Source organism: Littorina saxatilis, linkage group LG1 (genome assembly GCF_037325665.1).
Source record: "Littorina saxatilis isolate snail1 linkage group LG1, US_GU_Lsax_2.0, whole genome shotgun sequence".
NCBI lineage: Eukaryota > Metazoa > Mollusca > Gastropoda > Littorinimorpha > Littorinidae > Littorina > Littorina saxatilis.
In genome coordinates this window covers 62,483,049-62,497,083 of record NC_090245.1, presented here as the reverse complement: position 1 = coordinate 62,497,083, position 14,035 = coordinate 62,483,049, and the positions used below count along the sequence as shown (strand labels likewise).

The 14,035-nt window shown below is 40.2% G+C and overlaps 1 protein-coding gene across 2 annotated transcripts in view; it reads right to left on the bottom strand.

Moving 5' to 3' along the window:
• The window catches only part of LOC138975838 (acetylcholine receptor subunit alpha-like), a 77,739-nt gene that overhangs the window by 48,247 nt on the left and 15,457 nt on the right, over positions 1-14,035 (bottom strand). For both annotated transcript variants that reach the window (XM_070348603.1, XM_070348611.1), the window contains exon 2: positions 776-820. In XM_070348603.1, coding sequence (XP_070204704.1) covers positions 776-820 — 45 coding nt within the window. The remainder of the gene's footprint in view (positions 1-775; positions 821-14,035) is intronic.

The window sequence follows — 14,035 nt, the reverse complement described above, 5'->3', positions numbered from 1 at the left end:
AAGTATTGCTTGTTGTGAGGAAGCTCCTTGCATGAAAGTGATGAAACGATGAAATGTGTTATTCCAATGTTTTGCTTTAATATTTGTTTGTGTTACTTTTTGTAATATTTCTTGTTCATTGTTTTGTATTTACAACACCAAACAGTCTTGTTCATATACACACTACGTTTTTGAATCGAGTCGTTATCACCGTGAAAGCTACGTTTAAAACTTTTTCGAAGTCGGATAACATGTCATGTTTCAAAATCAAAGGCACGGTCGAAAAATTGACAGCTGTCTTGCTTAAACAGCCAATCACAGATAAATGAGCTTGTGTTAACTGAATTGAGCTGATCGGTCACTGCCTGCTTTGATTGAGATGAAATTGAAAGGGCTACCACTTCCATGCAAGGTTTTGGAAATAGCCCGACCCGCCCGCGTCAAAAGGAGACTAAACAAGCAGTGGCTTTTTGTACGGTAAGTTGCGTAAGCAAATGAAGATACCATAAATACAAAGACTCAAGCAAAAATACAACCAACCAAACAAGCAAGCAATCAAAAAAAGAAACAAACAACAGCAGGTAATAAATGTTTCAACCTGATAATATTCATGAGTAAGTGGAAAGAAAAAACACTCCACTTGTCTTTGAATTGTGATACTTTTATTTGTGTCCGCACTTACAATTACAAAAGCAACAATCGTAACACCCTCTCCTTCCTAACAGAAACAAGAGTATTACTGTTAAAAAGAAAATAATAGTGTCCCATCATCCGCGGAAATATTTAGCATGCTTACCTGTCTGAGCCACACATTAGTCGTCATGATCTGATTTTTCTCGTCCTGCACACAAGAAGATATACAATGTATACAGATATGCGATAAAACGCGATACCGCACAGCCACAAATGCTTACGTGATTATTATGTAATAACTTGAACGCGTAGGCAGCTGTACTTATCATTAATTCCTATAATACCATTCTCTTCCTTTTATATGGGTCCTATCCTTGTCTCTGTCTTCGCCTGTATGTCTGTCTGTCTCTGCATTGTCTCTCTTTGTCGTGCTCTGTCTCTCTCCGTTTTTGTCTCTTAATTAGCACACACACACCACAGACACACAGACACACAGACACAGACACACACACAGACACACACACACACACACACACACACACACACACACAAACACACACACACACACACACACGTTCCCTCTTTCTTCTCCTTCTCCTGCCATCGCAATCCACCAATGCACACACAACTTGCGATCGAAGCCCGCAGTCGGTCCCCCAACAGAGAGCAAATCTGAGGCGAGGTTCATGCAGCGGGGTTCATGCAATTCCCCGCAATACAAGTCCCCCTCTCCCCCGTCTGGTCACTTGATCGCCCACTCATAAAAGCCAGTCAAGCGGACAGGGAGTCTGATGAAGCGCCGTGCCACGGGCTGGTCTTCATTTAGCAGTTACAAAACCGGGCTCAGCTGTCCATCAGATCAACTTTCCGATCATCCTTGCTCACCAAGTTGTTCTTCATCACACAGGACTAGTTATCTTGTCGTCGTCTCTTTCGTCGTTGTTCTTATTAATTCTTTGTATGGGAGTGAATTGACAGTGACAACATATTTAATTCTAAATATGAAGAAGAAATAAATCAGATTTTCCGGTTGGCAAGCACGCAGTCAATCGCTTAGGAGAAGAGGATAATAGAAGAATGACTTCGAAAGAATGTCTTTCAAGAAGAATACCCGCATAGCGTGTAAACACCAGGACAGTGTAATGGCTGACATGATCGCTCACACGTGTATGTTTAAAGTTATAAAGAACGGAAAACCTTTATGTTGTCATTAACCCTCCCTCCAAAGTACACTTCGCCAAATCTTCCTTTGCGCCAACTAAGAAAAGCACTTTTTCAAGGTATTGAAACCTTAGATCAGGAGGGGTATGACTTCTATCAAAAGCATTGACCTTAACGGGGTCAAGAAAAACGCCCCGTGGCCGTGATGACACGGGGGTGGGACATGGATACCGTCTCTAGGTCTGCACAAACAGTTGACCCGTGCCCAAATCGGGCTTGATTCTAATCCGCGACCTTAAGTCACGCAAAACTGTTTCAAACCATACTGAGAGAGAGAGAGAGAGAGAGAGAGAGAGAGAGAGAGAGAGAGAGAGAGAGAGAGAGAGAGAGAGAGAGAGAGAGAGAGAGAGATCAAATCAAATCAAATCAAATCAAATCAAATTTTATTTTACGAGGGTTGTGGCATAAGCAATATAAACGAGCTTCTTTTCAACCAGCCCTCGCCCAGAGAGGGACTACTCTAATCTTATATACATATATATACAAACGTAAAACAATTACAAAGGATAAGCATAAAAGTAAATTAATAAAAAATAAAAATACAGAAACACTATTCACAGGACTATATACACGTTGCAGGCTATACACAAATTCTTGCGTTTTGATCAAAATTGGGAAATTGCCAGAACATGTTTAATAAAACAATGATGCTATATGGACAGATATGATCAATATGAAAATAATCAGAACGAAGTCTTCCATCACTGTGACTTTTCGTAATTTGACATTAAATGTAATGAGAGGTGTTTTTTGACAAACAGAAAAACAAACAAACAGACAAACAAACAAACAAACAAACAGACAGAGTGAAACCTATAGAGAAAAGATTTGTTCGAGGGACAACCTCTTGCAAGACACAACTGATCTTTCCAGTAGCAGAGCCGACTTCCTCAACCCCGAAGAGCTTCCAAAATCTCCATCCTCTTTTCTCACTGCTGTCCAGCTGGAGAGAGATTGCGACCTCAACAGTATGATTTTGTTGAACAGCCTCTCGTCATTATACACTGGGATGAATTGTCTCTGCCGAGTGACGAACTTTATTAAACATAAAAACAAATTTCCTGACACCATTGATCCAAATGTGGGGGTGGGCGTTTACTAGGTATTGTGCCTTATTTGGCCTTGAGTCGCCTGTTGGTGAGATATGTGCGCGTTATAAATATTCGTATTATTATTATTATTTATTATTAAGTAGGGGGTTAGTGTTTACTCTATACTGGGCGTTTACAAGGTAGTTTACGGTACATGCATGTCGATAAAACAATGCCATGTAACCTCTTTCTGAAAATATTTTAAAGCTGCTGTAAAAACTAAATATCATTAGTTTTAATGCATGTCTAGCTGTTATTTATCTGGTAGTATGCTACAATGCGCAGACGCAGACGTTGACTCACCCAAGTAGTGGTATTATAAGTCAATATTCTTCGTTGCATGTTCGGTTCACTGATCGTGGGAAACTTTGAAATCCCTTTTATTTTTTCGACATAACCTTGTACGTTCTCTGGAATTCCTTTATCTTAACTTCTAGTTTTTAAGCCGTTTTTGAGTCCAAATCGAAACCAAAATGTGTAATTGTTCAAGAAAAATGAAAGACTCTTTGGCCAAGCATTTTGATCGAATAAACAGGGTAGTGCTGTGAAATAAGCACTGACAATGACACGCTCTCATAAGTTTTTTTTTTGGTTGTTAGTTGTTTTTTTGTTCACTTACAAAAAAGTATGGTGTCATACGCTCGTTCATTTGGTTTTTGGTTTCATTTTTCGCACTCAAGCTATTTATACAATACAAATTAAAAGAACATGTGTCAGCTTCTCCCTCAATCAGAACAACCAGTGCGCGAGCTAACATCCGTAAAAATCAGGTTTCGTTCACTTTCCTTTTATTTCTCTTTTTTTCTGGAGAAAAAGAGAAGAATAAACGTACATACACTCTTCAAAAAAAGTTAAGGATCACTTTTTTACAAGCACGCCACACAAAACAGACAAGACCGAATTCTTTCATTTTTTTTAAAATTATATAATTGAACAACCAAGGAGTAATGACAAACAAAGCAAAGATCGAACGCGGCAGCGACAATTTAGCTAGAGTGTGTCAAACGTGACAACCCTCGAAAATGGAATTCACAACAATGTGAATCAGTGTCAATAACGCTCCGTTGTGTGCCAGGCATTCAACACATCGTTGGCGCATGGAGTGGATCAGGTTGCATATGAATGCTCTGGGAACTCCATTCCACTCCTGCTGGAGCCATTGCAGCAGTTGACCCAGATTGGCAGGAGGAGGGTGATGTTGCTGTACCCGACGACAAAGCTCGTCCCACATGTGCTCTATGGGGTTCAGGTCCGGGCTGTTGGCTGGCCACAGCATCCTGTTGACCCTGGCCTGCTGGATGAAGGTGTTTACAGCTGCAGAGCGATGGGGAGGTGCGTTGTCATCCTGAAGAATCGCACGAGGGCCGATCGCTTGGAGGGCTGGAACGACCAGGGGTTGCAGGATCTCATTCTGGTAGCGGACACCGGTCAAGTTGCCCACTACATGGTACAGAGGTGTCCTTAGACGTGTGCTGATCCCTCCCCAGACCATCACAGAGCCTCCGCCAAAACGCTGTCGTTCCAGAACAGCGCCTTCTGCGAAGCGCTCTCCGCGACGCCTCCACACTCGGATGCGACCATCAGCAGGTTCCAAGCAAAAGCGGGACTCATCTGTAAACAACACCTGAGCCCACTGCTGACGTTGTTGCCACCTCACATGTTGAGTGCACCAGGCTCGGCGAGCTGCTCGGTGATTAGCAGTCAGGGTTGTTCCTCACGCAAGCCAAAGTTGTGTAAGCGGTTTCGGATCGTCTGACCACGAACAACAGTGTTGGTGGTAGCTTGAAGGCGTTACCTAATGTTGTTTGCCGTCGCCATTCTTTGTTGCATGGCCTGCCTCTGAATGAAGCGATCCTCTGTTTGTGTGGTGAATCTGGGCCGACCAGAACGTTGTCGCTCCTGCACTCTTCCAGTTGCGTGGAATCTCTGTTTTAGTCTGATTATGACAGAGGGAGCCACTGCAAGCCTCTGGGCCACTTGCCTGGCAGCAACACCGTCTTGTAGCCATCCTATTGCCCTTCCTCTATCCAAATCGCTCAGTTTTCTTCGTGGGGGCATGTTGCTACTGTGCATAATTGTGTCAGCGTGTCAACCTTTAAACACAAGCTGGTGAGCGATGTTCATAGCCAGGACCCTGTTGTAGCACGTGCATCACAACCTTTTGCCCTGGTATGCGTTCCGCAAATTTCATGGGGCTATAAAAAACACCCCTTTTCTTCCAAAATGCAGAAGCTTTTGAGAAGTCCCACAAAGGGAAATAACTCTGCCTGCCAAACAAAATTCTAGGTCAAGACTCATTGTTCAATTGTGACCCTCCACCACGGAATGAGTCGCATGTCACCTTTGCATGATTTCCATATTTTTAAATTTTCCTAACGAGTGTTTTTATGCTCTATCCAGTGGGAAAAACCCTTTTAGAAAAGAGCGAAAACTGTTTGAGTTATAAGCCTGTGACTAAGGTGACCCTCACACTGTTACCAGACACCCCCCGGACTTATATTAAGCCTAGCGCAGAACCGCGCGAGATGACATGCGACTCATTTCGTGGTGGAGGGTCACAATTGTTAATTCAAACACATTAATCTTTTAATTATTATGTCGATGTTTAATTTTTTGGCAATTTCTTATAACTAGATCCGTTTTTTCAACCGATCCTTAACTTTTTTTGAAGAGTGTATGCATTTGGGTAGATGGGCAAGGAAGACTGGCTCCACTAGCTCGTGGAGAGGATCAACAGGCTGTCTGTTCACCAGGGTTTCAAGAATGAAGGGGGGCATTTCGTGCGGGTACGGCCTTAAGATATTAGCAAGACAGCCGCCATTTCCGGATCTGCTCGCTTGACATTCAGTTAATGCGCGCGTGTGTTTGTGTTAGATGTACAGCATCAAAAAACAAGAAAGGTAGGTTGTTGGAACGTTTGTTATTGACAAAACAATACATTCACAGATATTTCGACCCATTTTAAGTGAACAGACAAACGTTATCTTGATAGAATCAGTTTACCTCCACTCGTCAGGAAGCCGAGCGAATGAACGGCAGATTGAAATGTTGTGTCACATGAGTGCCAGTGCTTTGGCTAATATCTGCAAAGTGCTTGTAAAAGCGTTGTTTCAGTGGAGTTTTAGTTTCTCCCACGTACTGTGTGTTCGGACACTTATCACACCAGTGCACATACATTATGTTGTTGATCCCCCCCCCCCCACACACACACAATTTGTTCTCTTTCTCCCTGTTTTAGACTAAAATCAAGTACACAGTTACGTTGTTTCCTACCTATTAACACATTAACATTTGTGTCTGTTCAGTCGTTTATTGCTGAATCTGGCCGATTGATTTGTCTTAACGTACTGGTGGTGGTACGTAGGCCTCCACACTGCCTCTCTGTGTGATTGTATTTAATTATACGAGTAGCACAAATACTGATCAACATTATTTTCTGTATTAGTTATAATCGTAACGAAGTACTGCCTTAACATGAACAAATTTACATCTGTTTAGAATAATTGTGTTGCAATCCTAAAAATTGCTCATTTCTTTTCTTCGCGCTTTTGTCCCAGTCTTTCCTGATGGTTGCCTGTATGTTCTCCCCCCCCCCCACCTTATTCCCTGTAGATTCCTCTGTTTTGCTTTAGTTCCCTACCCCACCCCCACAATTTGTCCACCATCATGAAGATTTGTGTAATATTGTATTGTTTTGGTCACGTAGTATAAACGTTTTTGCTTGAGTTCGTGTCCTCGTTGTATTCTGTTTCATATCTTGTATTTTGAATTCAATTTTGTTTAAACCAAACAGATGTAAAAATAAAACACACACACAAAAACACACAAACAAACAAACAAACAAATAGCATTTTACCTTTTTTTGTGGTATTCAATGGTGCAGCAACAAATCTCCAATTTGTGGAAATAATATAAACAAATTTAACGTTTGGTTCTCACTAACATAGTTACTGCTGCCGACGTTACTGAGGGCCCCAAAGGGTTTAAAATCGTGATCGTGATTGGCGTTTTTTGACCTTTCTGTGACCGTGATTGCCGAAATTTCCATTTCTGTGATCGTGATGGGACTTTGCCCGTGATCCGTGATGACAAAAAATCAAGTCTCGTGATCGTGATCGTCATTTGTTTTCGTGATCGTGATGGGCATTATTGCAAAGCATTTTATTTTCAACGTACATTTTTCACAGCTGTATCACTCTATGATCCTCTATTCGTCAAGGAGCCAATCCCGATTGAAGGGAAGCAACAACACATTCAGAAATATCATTTTGACAGCGATTGCTTCCCTTTACGAGAACCAATCACACAAAAAAAGAGATCCAATCAGAAGGCAAATTGCAAAAGTCTGCCAAACTTCATCCAATGGAAGGGCTTCGTGCAAAAGTTTTGAGTGTATTCAGTCAAATTCGAATTCGAAGATCAAAAATAGCGTGCAGCGGTACTGTCATCGAACTTCTGTTATATTTTGTGGATTCAAGCCAGACCAAAGCAGGCGGCGAGAATGCCTTCCTTGGTGGAAAGGTCAGGCTACGGGTCGGTCTTTCCGAAGACGAAATATCAAGGTATGTTGATCTATGTTGCTCTATGACTGTTCTGAATGTAGGCAAAGATCTTGAAATTTGTTCAAGATCTTTGAGTTTGAGTGAGATCATTGACATTGTTGACATTGCCACGTCCGGCTGTCACTCGCTCAGTGTGACCTCGACTGGCTCGATATCGAGAGTCTGCGTGTCGCCAAAACCGAAACTAGAAATGTGTTTTTCATCCCAGCAACGTGGACACGCTTGGCATATATTCTAATTCTAGTAATTGTCGCTTCTTTGCATTAAGCTTGGATTTATTTTAGCGCCTGTAAACTTTAATATCAACAATGGGTTAACTTCAGAAACAATGGCAGGGAGACGTGCCAGTTTGGGTCACTTGATCCTCATGAGTCATGTCAAACTCAAAGACGATCAAAGTCATGTTCGTTGGGGATTTTGTCAGGCATGCTACTTTTCCGGTAATTGCCGGAAATCCGATAAAGCCGTTTCAAAATCCGGTAAAGTCAAATTTATTCCGGTGAAGTTGAAAAATTTCCGCAAAAACGATCCGTGTGAATATCGCGCAACGCGACCGGGCGCCGGTCTCAATGAAGCCAGCGCACAGTAGTGTTGTTTTCACCAGTTTTGAGGTGTGTTGAATGGTGGTGGGGGGAGGCTAAAATGGGATTTTTAACAAGATCACAACACTATTACAGCCCTGAAAATGATGCCCAGAATGCACCAGATTGCACCGATTTTAACCGTTTTTTGAAAAAAAATTCGGGGGGGCATGCCCCCGGACCCCCCTAGTTGGCTCGCCTGCTTCGCAGGCTCAGGCTTGTGGCTTTGCCACTGGCACTGCGCGCTTCTTTCAGGTAAAACCATTTTTGGCCTGTAGCATTCCTGTTTGTGTTTCAAGGCCATAAAACCAGGCGATGGTGTACCTCAAATTGAATGGCAAGGTTGAAAATAAAGAACCCATCACACATACATGTACTTTAATTTCAATCCACGCAATAGTTTTTGAGAAAATGGGTTTACAAGATTTAGCTCTGGAAATGTGAAATTGTGCAAGTATATATTCATCTTTGTGAGTCAGGGTGTGGGAGTTGAATGTGTATGAGTGGAGAGAGAGAGAGAGAGAGAGAGAGAGAGAGAGAGAGAGAGAGAGAGAGAGAGATCAAATCAAATCAAATCAAATTTTATTTTACGAGGGTTGTGGCATAAGCAATATAAACGAGCTTCTTTTCAACCAGCCCTCGCCCAGAGAGGGACTATTCTAATCTTGAATACATATATATATATATATATATATATATATATATACATATGTAAAACAATTACAAAAGATAAGCAAGGCAGAAAAACTATTCACATGACTATATACACGTTGTAGGCTATACATACATTCTTGCGTTATGAAACACTGATGCTTTATGGACAGATATGATCAATATGAAAATAATCAGAACGAAGTCTTCCATCACTGTGACTTTTCGTAATTTGACATTAAATGTAATGAGAGGTGTTTTTTGAAAGTATTGAGACTTGTTGGGACTCGAACTGATTCCGGGAGAGAATTCCACAAAACGCTGCCAGAATAAGCTAAACTTGATTTAAAGAGATCTATCCGCGGAATGGGGACGTTGAATTTTCGGCTTGGTTTGGCTTTAAATTTTGTAATGAAAGCACTCGGTGCATGGCCGGAAAGGATTTTGTGAAGGAGCACGCCTTTATTTGATTTAAATCTTTCTTTTAAAGGCAAAATCTTAAGTTTTTTATAATCGTCGAAAACAAGACTGGATTGTTTTAATAGAACTGATTTTAGTGCTCGTCTGTGTAGACTGTACAGTGGTTTTAAAATGTTTGCACTGGCAGAGTCCCAGATGGTCGAACAATAATCCGTGATGGTTTGTATGTATGCATTATAAAATAATAACCTTGAGTGTGGATCAAGAAAGTGCTTTATTCTGTTCAACAAATATATTTTCCTCGACACGGTTTTACACAACGATCTAACATGATGGGTCCAAGATAAATTATTATCGATATTTACTCCCAAAACTTTGTGATCTCCTACTTCCGCTATTGCATTGTTGCCAATTAATATGGAATGAGGATTATTCTTGATGTTTTGTCTTTTTTGCCTTGTTGTAATTAACATGTATTTGGTCTTTTGGGGGTGAAGACTCATGTGGTTATATTTCGTCCAATTAATGAGATCATCTACACTGTTCTGCAATGATAAATAAACTTTGTCTAATTTTTTATCAGAAGTGTGTATGGTCGTATCATCAGCAAATAGTTCACAATCATCATTAACACTAAAAGGAAGATCGTTAATATACAGAGAGAAAAGAAGTGGCCCAAGGACAGAACCCTGGGGGACTCCATATAACACCGGTCTTTTACTTGACATAGTGGAATTCACGCAGACGGATTGCTCTCGTCCGGCTAAGAAAGATGAGAGGAGGCATAGGGTTTGGGGTGACAATCTATACTCAGCTAATTTTCTTAAAAGTAACTCATGATTAATGACGTCGAATGCTTTTGCAAAATCGACGAATAGGACACCACAGAGTTCATTATTATTAATGTTGCTAAGCAAGTTTTCAAGAAGGTTTATTAATGCTGTGTGGCACGAATGATTTACTCTGAAGCCTGACTGATTTGAATGAATAAGGTCGTATTTCTTCAAATGTGCGGCCAAGTGTGTATATATGTGTTTTTCAAGTGGTTTGGATAAAACAGGAAGAATCGAGATTGGTCTGTAATTGGCGGGGTCAGAAGAATTACCTGATTTGAATAGCGGGATTACTTTTGCCTCCTTTAATTTGGCGGGAAAGTCAGATTTGTCCAGGCACAAGTTGTAAACGTATGTCAGACATTCTGCAATAAAAGGGGCAGACAACTTCAAAATTTTCCCATCAAGATTATCTAGACCATGAGTACCAGTTTGTTTTAAGCATATCAGATAATGGAAGACTTCGCTCACAGATAACAGGGGGATGTCTAAATTATGTGTAATATTTTTTGAAACACAAAACTGTTTCAACTTGTCCAGATTATTCTGTTTTGATCTATCATTTGTGATTATTTTTTCAACAATAGAAGTGAAATGAATGTTAAGATCATCCGCAGGTACATCAATGACAGAAGATTTTACGGTTTCTTTACGGTTGATCACTTTCCAGATGGCTTTTGAGTTTTGTTTCGTATTTGATGCAGCGAGCTCACGGTAATATTTTTTGCGAGCAGCACGTTTCATGGACGTTACTTCGTTTCTCTGCTTTCTGTACTCTTCTTCTCTGCCATTACGTTTAAGAAAATCGCGGTGATTAATCGTACAATGCATGTCGTATGTAAGCCATTTTGGTTTTGGGTGTTGCTGCACCCAAAAGAGAGAGAGAGAGAGAGAGAGAGAGAGAGAGAGAGAGAGAGAGAGAGAGAGAGAGAGAGAGAGAGAGAGAGAGAGAGAGAGAGAGAGAGAGAGAGAGAGAGAGAACAATGAAAACAACATTCTTGTTACTGATTACAAATCATGATATGTATTTCTATGTGTGTATGAAAGAGAATTAAAAAAATAATAATAATAAAGTGCAACAGTTCTCACTTTGTGTTGAATAAACAATAGATCCAGAGGAGCGAATTACTGTGTGGTTGTGTTTGCTTTGACACGTGCTTTCTGTACATGCAACTTTTACCGTGACCGTGATTTGCCACTGGTAGTCAGTCGGCTAAGGACCGTTTTGGTTACTTTTTGGCGTCACGTTAGCAAACACTTTTTTCTGATAGATTTTAACACCACAACACTAAATCGAAAGTTTTGGGGCAATATTCCAAACCACCGGTGAGAAAAACGTTGGTTTGTGTGTATGTTTTCCTTCTTTGGCGTTACTATTCTTGTTTTGAGGGTTGGGTTCATAAAACGGACATAAAACTTAAACCGCTTGACAGAAATTATATAACTGTAAATCATTCGAAAGGGAAGGCATTCATGTACACGTTTGTGCCACTTAAAATGACGTCATTATCTGTTTGTTTTTGTGAAATTGACAAGAAGAGCGGGGTAGTAGTTGCGCTGAGAAGGATAGCACGCTTTTCTGTACCTCTCTTCGTTTTAACTTTCTGAGCGTGTTTTTAATCCAAACATATCATATCGATATGTTTTTGGAATCAGGAACCGACAAGGAATAAGATCAAGGTGTTTTTAAATTGATTTCGAAAATTTAATTTTGATAATAATTTTTAAATTTTTAATTTTTAGAGCTTGTTTTTAACCCAAATATACCATATTTATATATTTTTGGAATCAGAAAATGATGGACAATACGATGAACGTAAATTTGGATCGTTTTATAAAAAAAATATTTATTTTACAATTTTCAGATTTTTAATGACCAAAGTCATCAATTAATTTTTAAGCCACCAAACTGAAATGCAATACCGAAGTCTGGGCTTTGTCGAAAATTACTTGACCAAAATTTCAACCAATTTGGTTGAAAAATGAGAGCGTGACAGTGCCGCCTCAACTTTCACGAAAAGCCGGATATGACGTCATCAAATACATTTATCAAAAAACTGAAAAAAACGTCTGGGGATATCATACCCAGAAACTCTCATGTCAAATTTCATAAAGATCGGTCCAGTAGTTTAGTCTAAATCGCTCTACACACACACACACACACACACACACAGACACACACACGCACATACACCACGACCCTCGTCTCGATTCCCCGCTCTACGTTAAAACATTTAGTCAAAACTTGACTAAATGTAAAAAGGAGGAATAATTGCAATCACACACACACATACACGCACACACACACGCACGCACTCATACACACACGCGCGCGCGCGCGCACGCACGCACGCGCGCACGCACACACACACACACACACACACACACACACACACACACACACACACACACACAAAGACATACACAAACATACCGACAAAATGACAGACATACACACAGTGAGACAAACCGACACAGAAACCCCCACACATGCACTCACGCACTTATGTACGCAAACAAAGACGTAGAGATGCTTATAGAGAAACACTTACGCAACCAAAAAAACACGCACACAAACACACAGACAGACAAACTTCATTCTTGGTAGAGAAAGGCATTTCTTTCTGTATTGCTTTCTCTTTAAGTGCACCTACCTCGCAGAGAGAGAGAGAGAGAGAGAGAGAGAGAGAGAGAGAGAGAGAGAGAGAGAGAGAGAGAGAGAGAGAGAGAGAGAGAGAGAGACACACACACACAGACAGACAGACGAAGACACAGAGAGAAAGAGATAGACAGACAGAGGGAGAGACACACAGACGAACACACAGACAGACATAGACAAACACACAAACAAAGACACACAGACAGACTTCACTATTGTATGTGCAAGTAATTTTGTTAAACCACACGTTACGTTCACCACTGAACGTGAAACCATGTAAAACGTTACTATCTCAGATAACGGCACTGACGCTACCGGAAATAGAATTTATCAGTGAAATTCTACCATCAATTTAGTAATCGATGCGATGTAAATTATCCTAAAACTGTGGTATGATCACGACATCGTTTAGCATTTAGGATCAAATGGTGCCAATGTGTACACAATGCACTAATCACAGACAACAGTTATACACTTTACGTACATGTAACTCTCCAACTGACATTGTCTGCCACTTGAAACAAATGACTTTCGAAGGAAAATTAACTCCAATATATAAATATTATGTATGATTTTTAATAATTACTTGCACTTTTTGAAAATAAAGCTTTTTCTACGATAAGGTGTTTACCCTCTAAATGTATAAGTCATCCGGTAGAAAAACCGGAAGTATCGTGTACTAAGCATATGTATATGTTTAAAAAGTTAATTGTGTTAATGTAGAACATCTTGCCTATGTATATGTTTAGGTTTTGAATACTTTAGGGGAAAACCATAGCCATTATTCATTCATCTTCAACTAACACCCCTAATCTCAGGGCACATTTTGTTAGTGGGGGTAGGGTTTCAATCAGTCAAAAATCACTTTCATTCAATATTTTCTGCCATTTCAAATACATACACGTAATTGCACAATTTCTTGAATTTTAAGATGCTTTAACTGACTATACCAAGAAAACCTGCACTTTTTGTAGAATTAGTCTTTTGTCCATGATTTATGTTTAAAAATGTCAATTTTTACGACAAAAAATGCTAACGGTTGCCTCACCAGAGGACACGTACCAACGACGTGAATCGTGTCTGCCAATTAAAATGCATATATTTTGAAATAAGGGGAATCATAACATATTTCACTGTAAAGTGTCTCACTCTAATACCTTCTGGGTTCATTGTGTATTTGGTTAAGTGAATTGCAGATAAGTTTTTTTTGAAAATGAGAGCTATACATATATTTTATTAAAACTGAAACTGGTGGAGTGAAAAACAGACCTGTTTTGAAGAAGTCGTACTAAAATCATTTATGGGCTTGAACTTCACAGTTTGCGTGTTATCTTTTAAAGAAAACCCGTTTTCATCACTAACAATGACCTAATTTACACATACATATCGGTCGGTCATAGTCGCG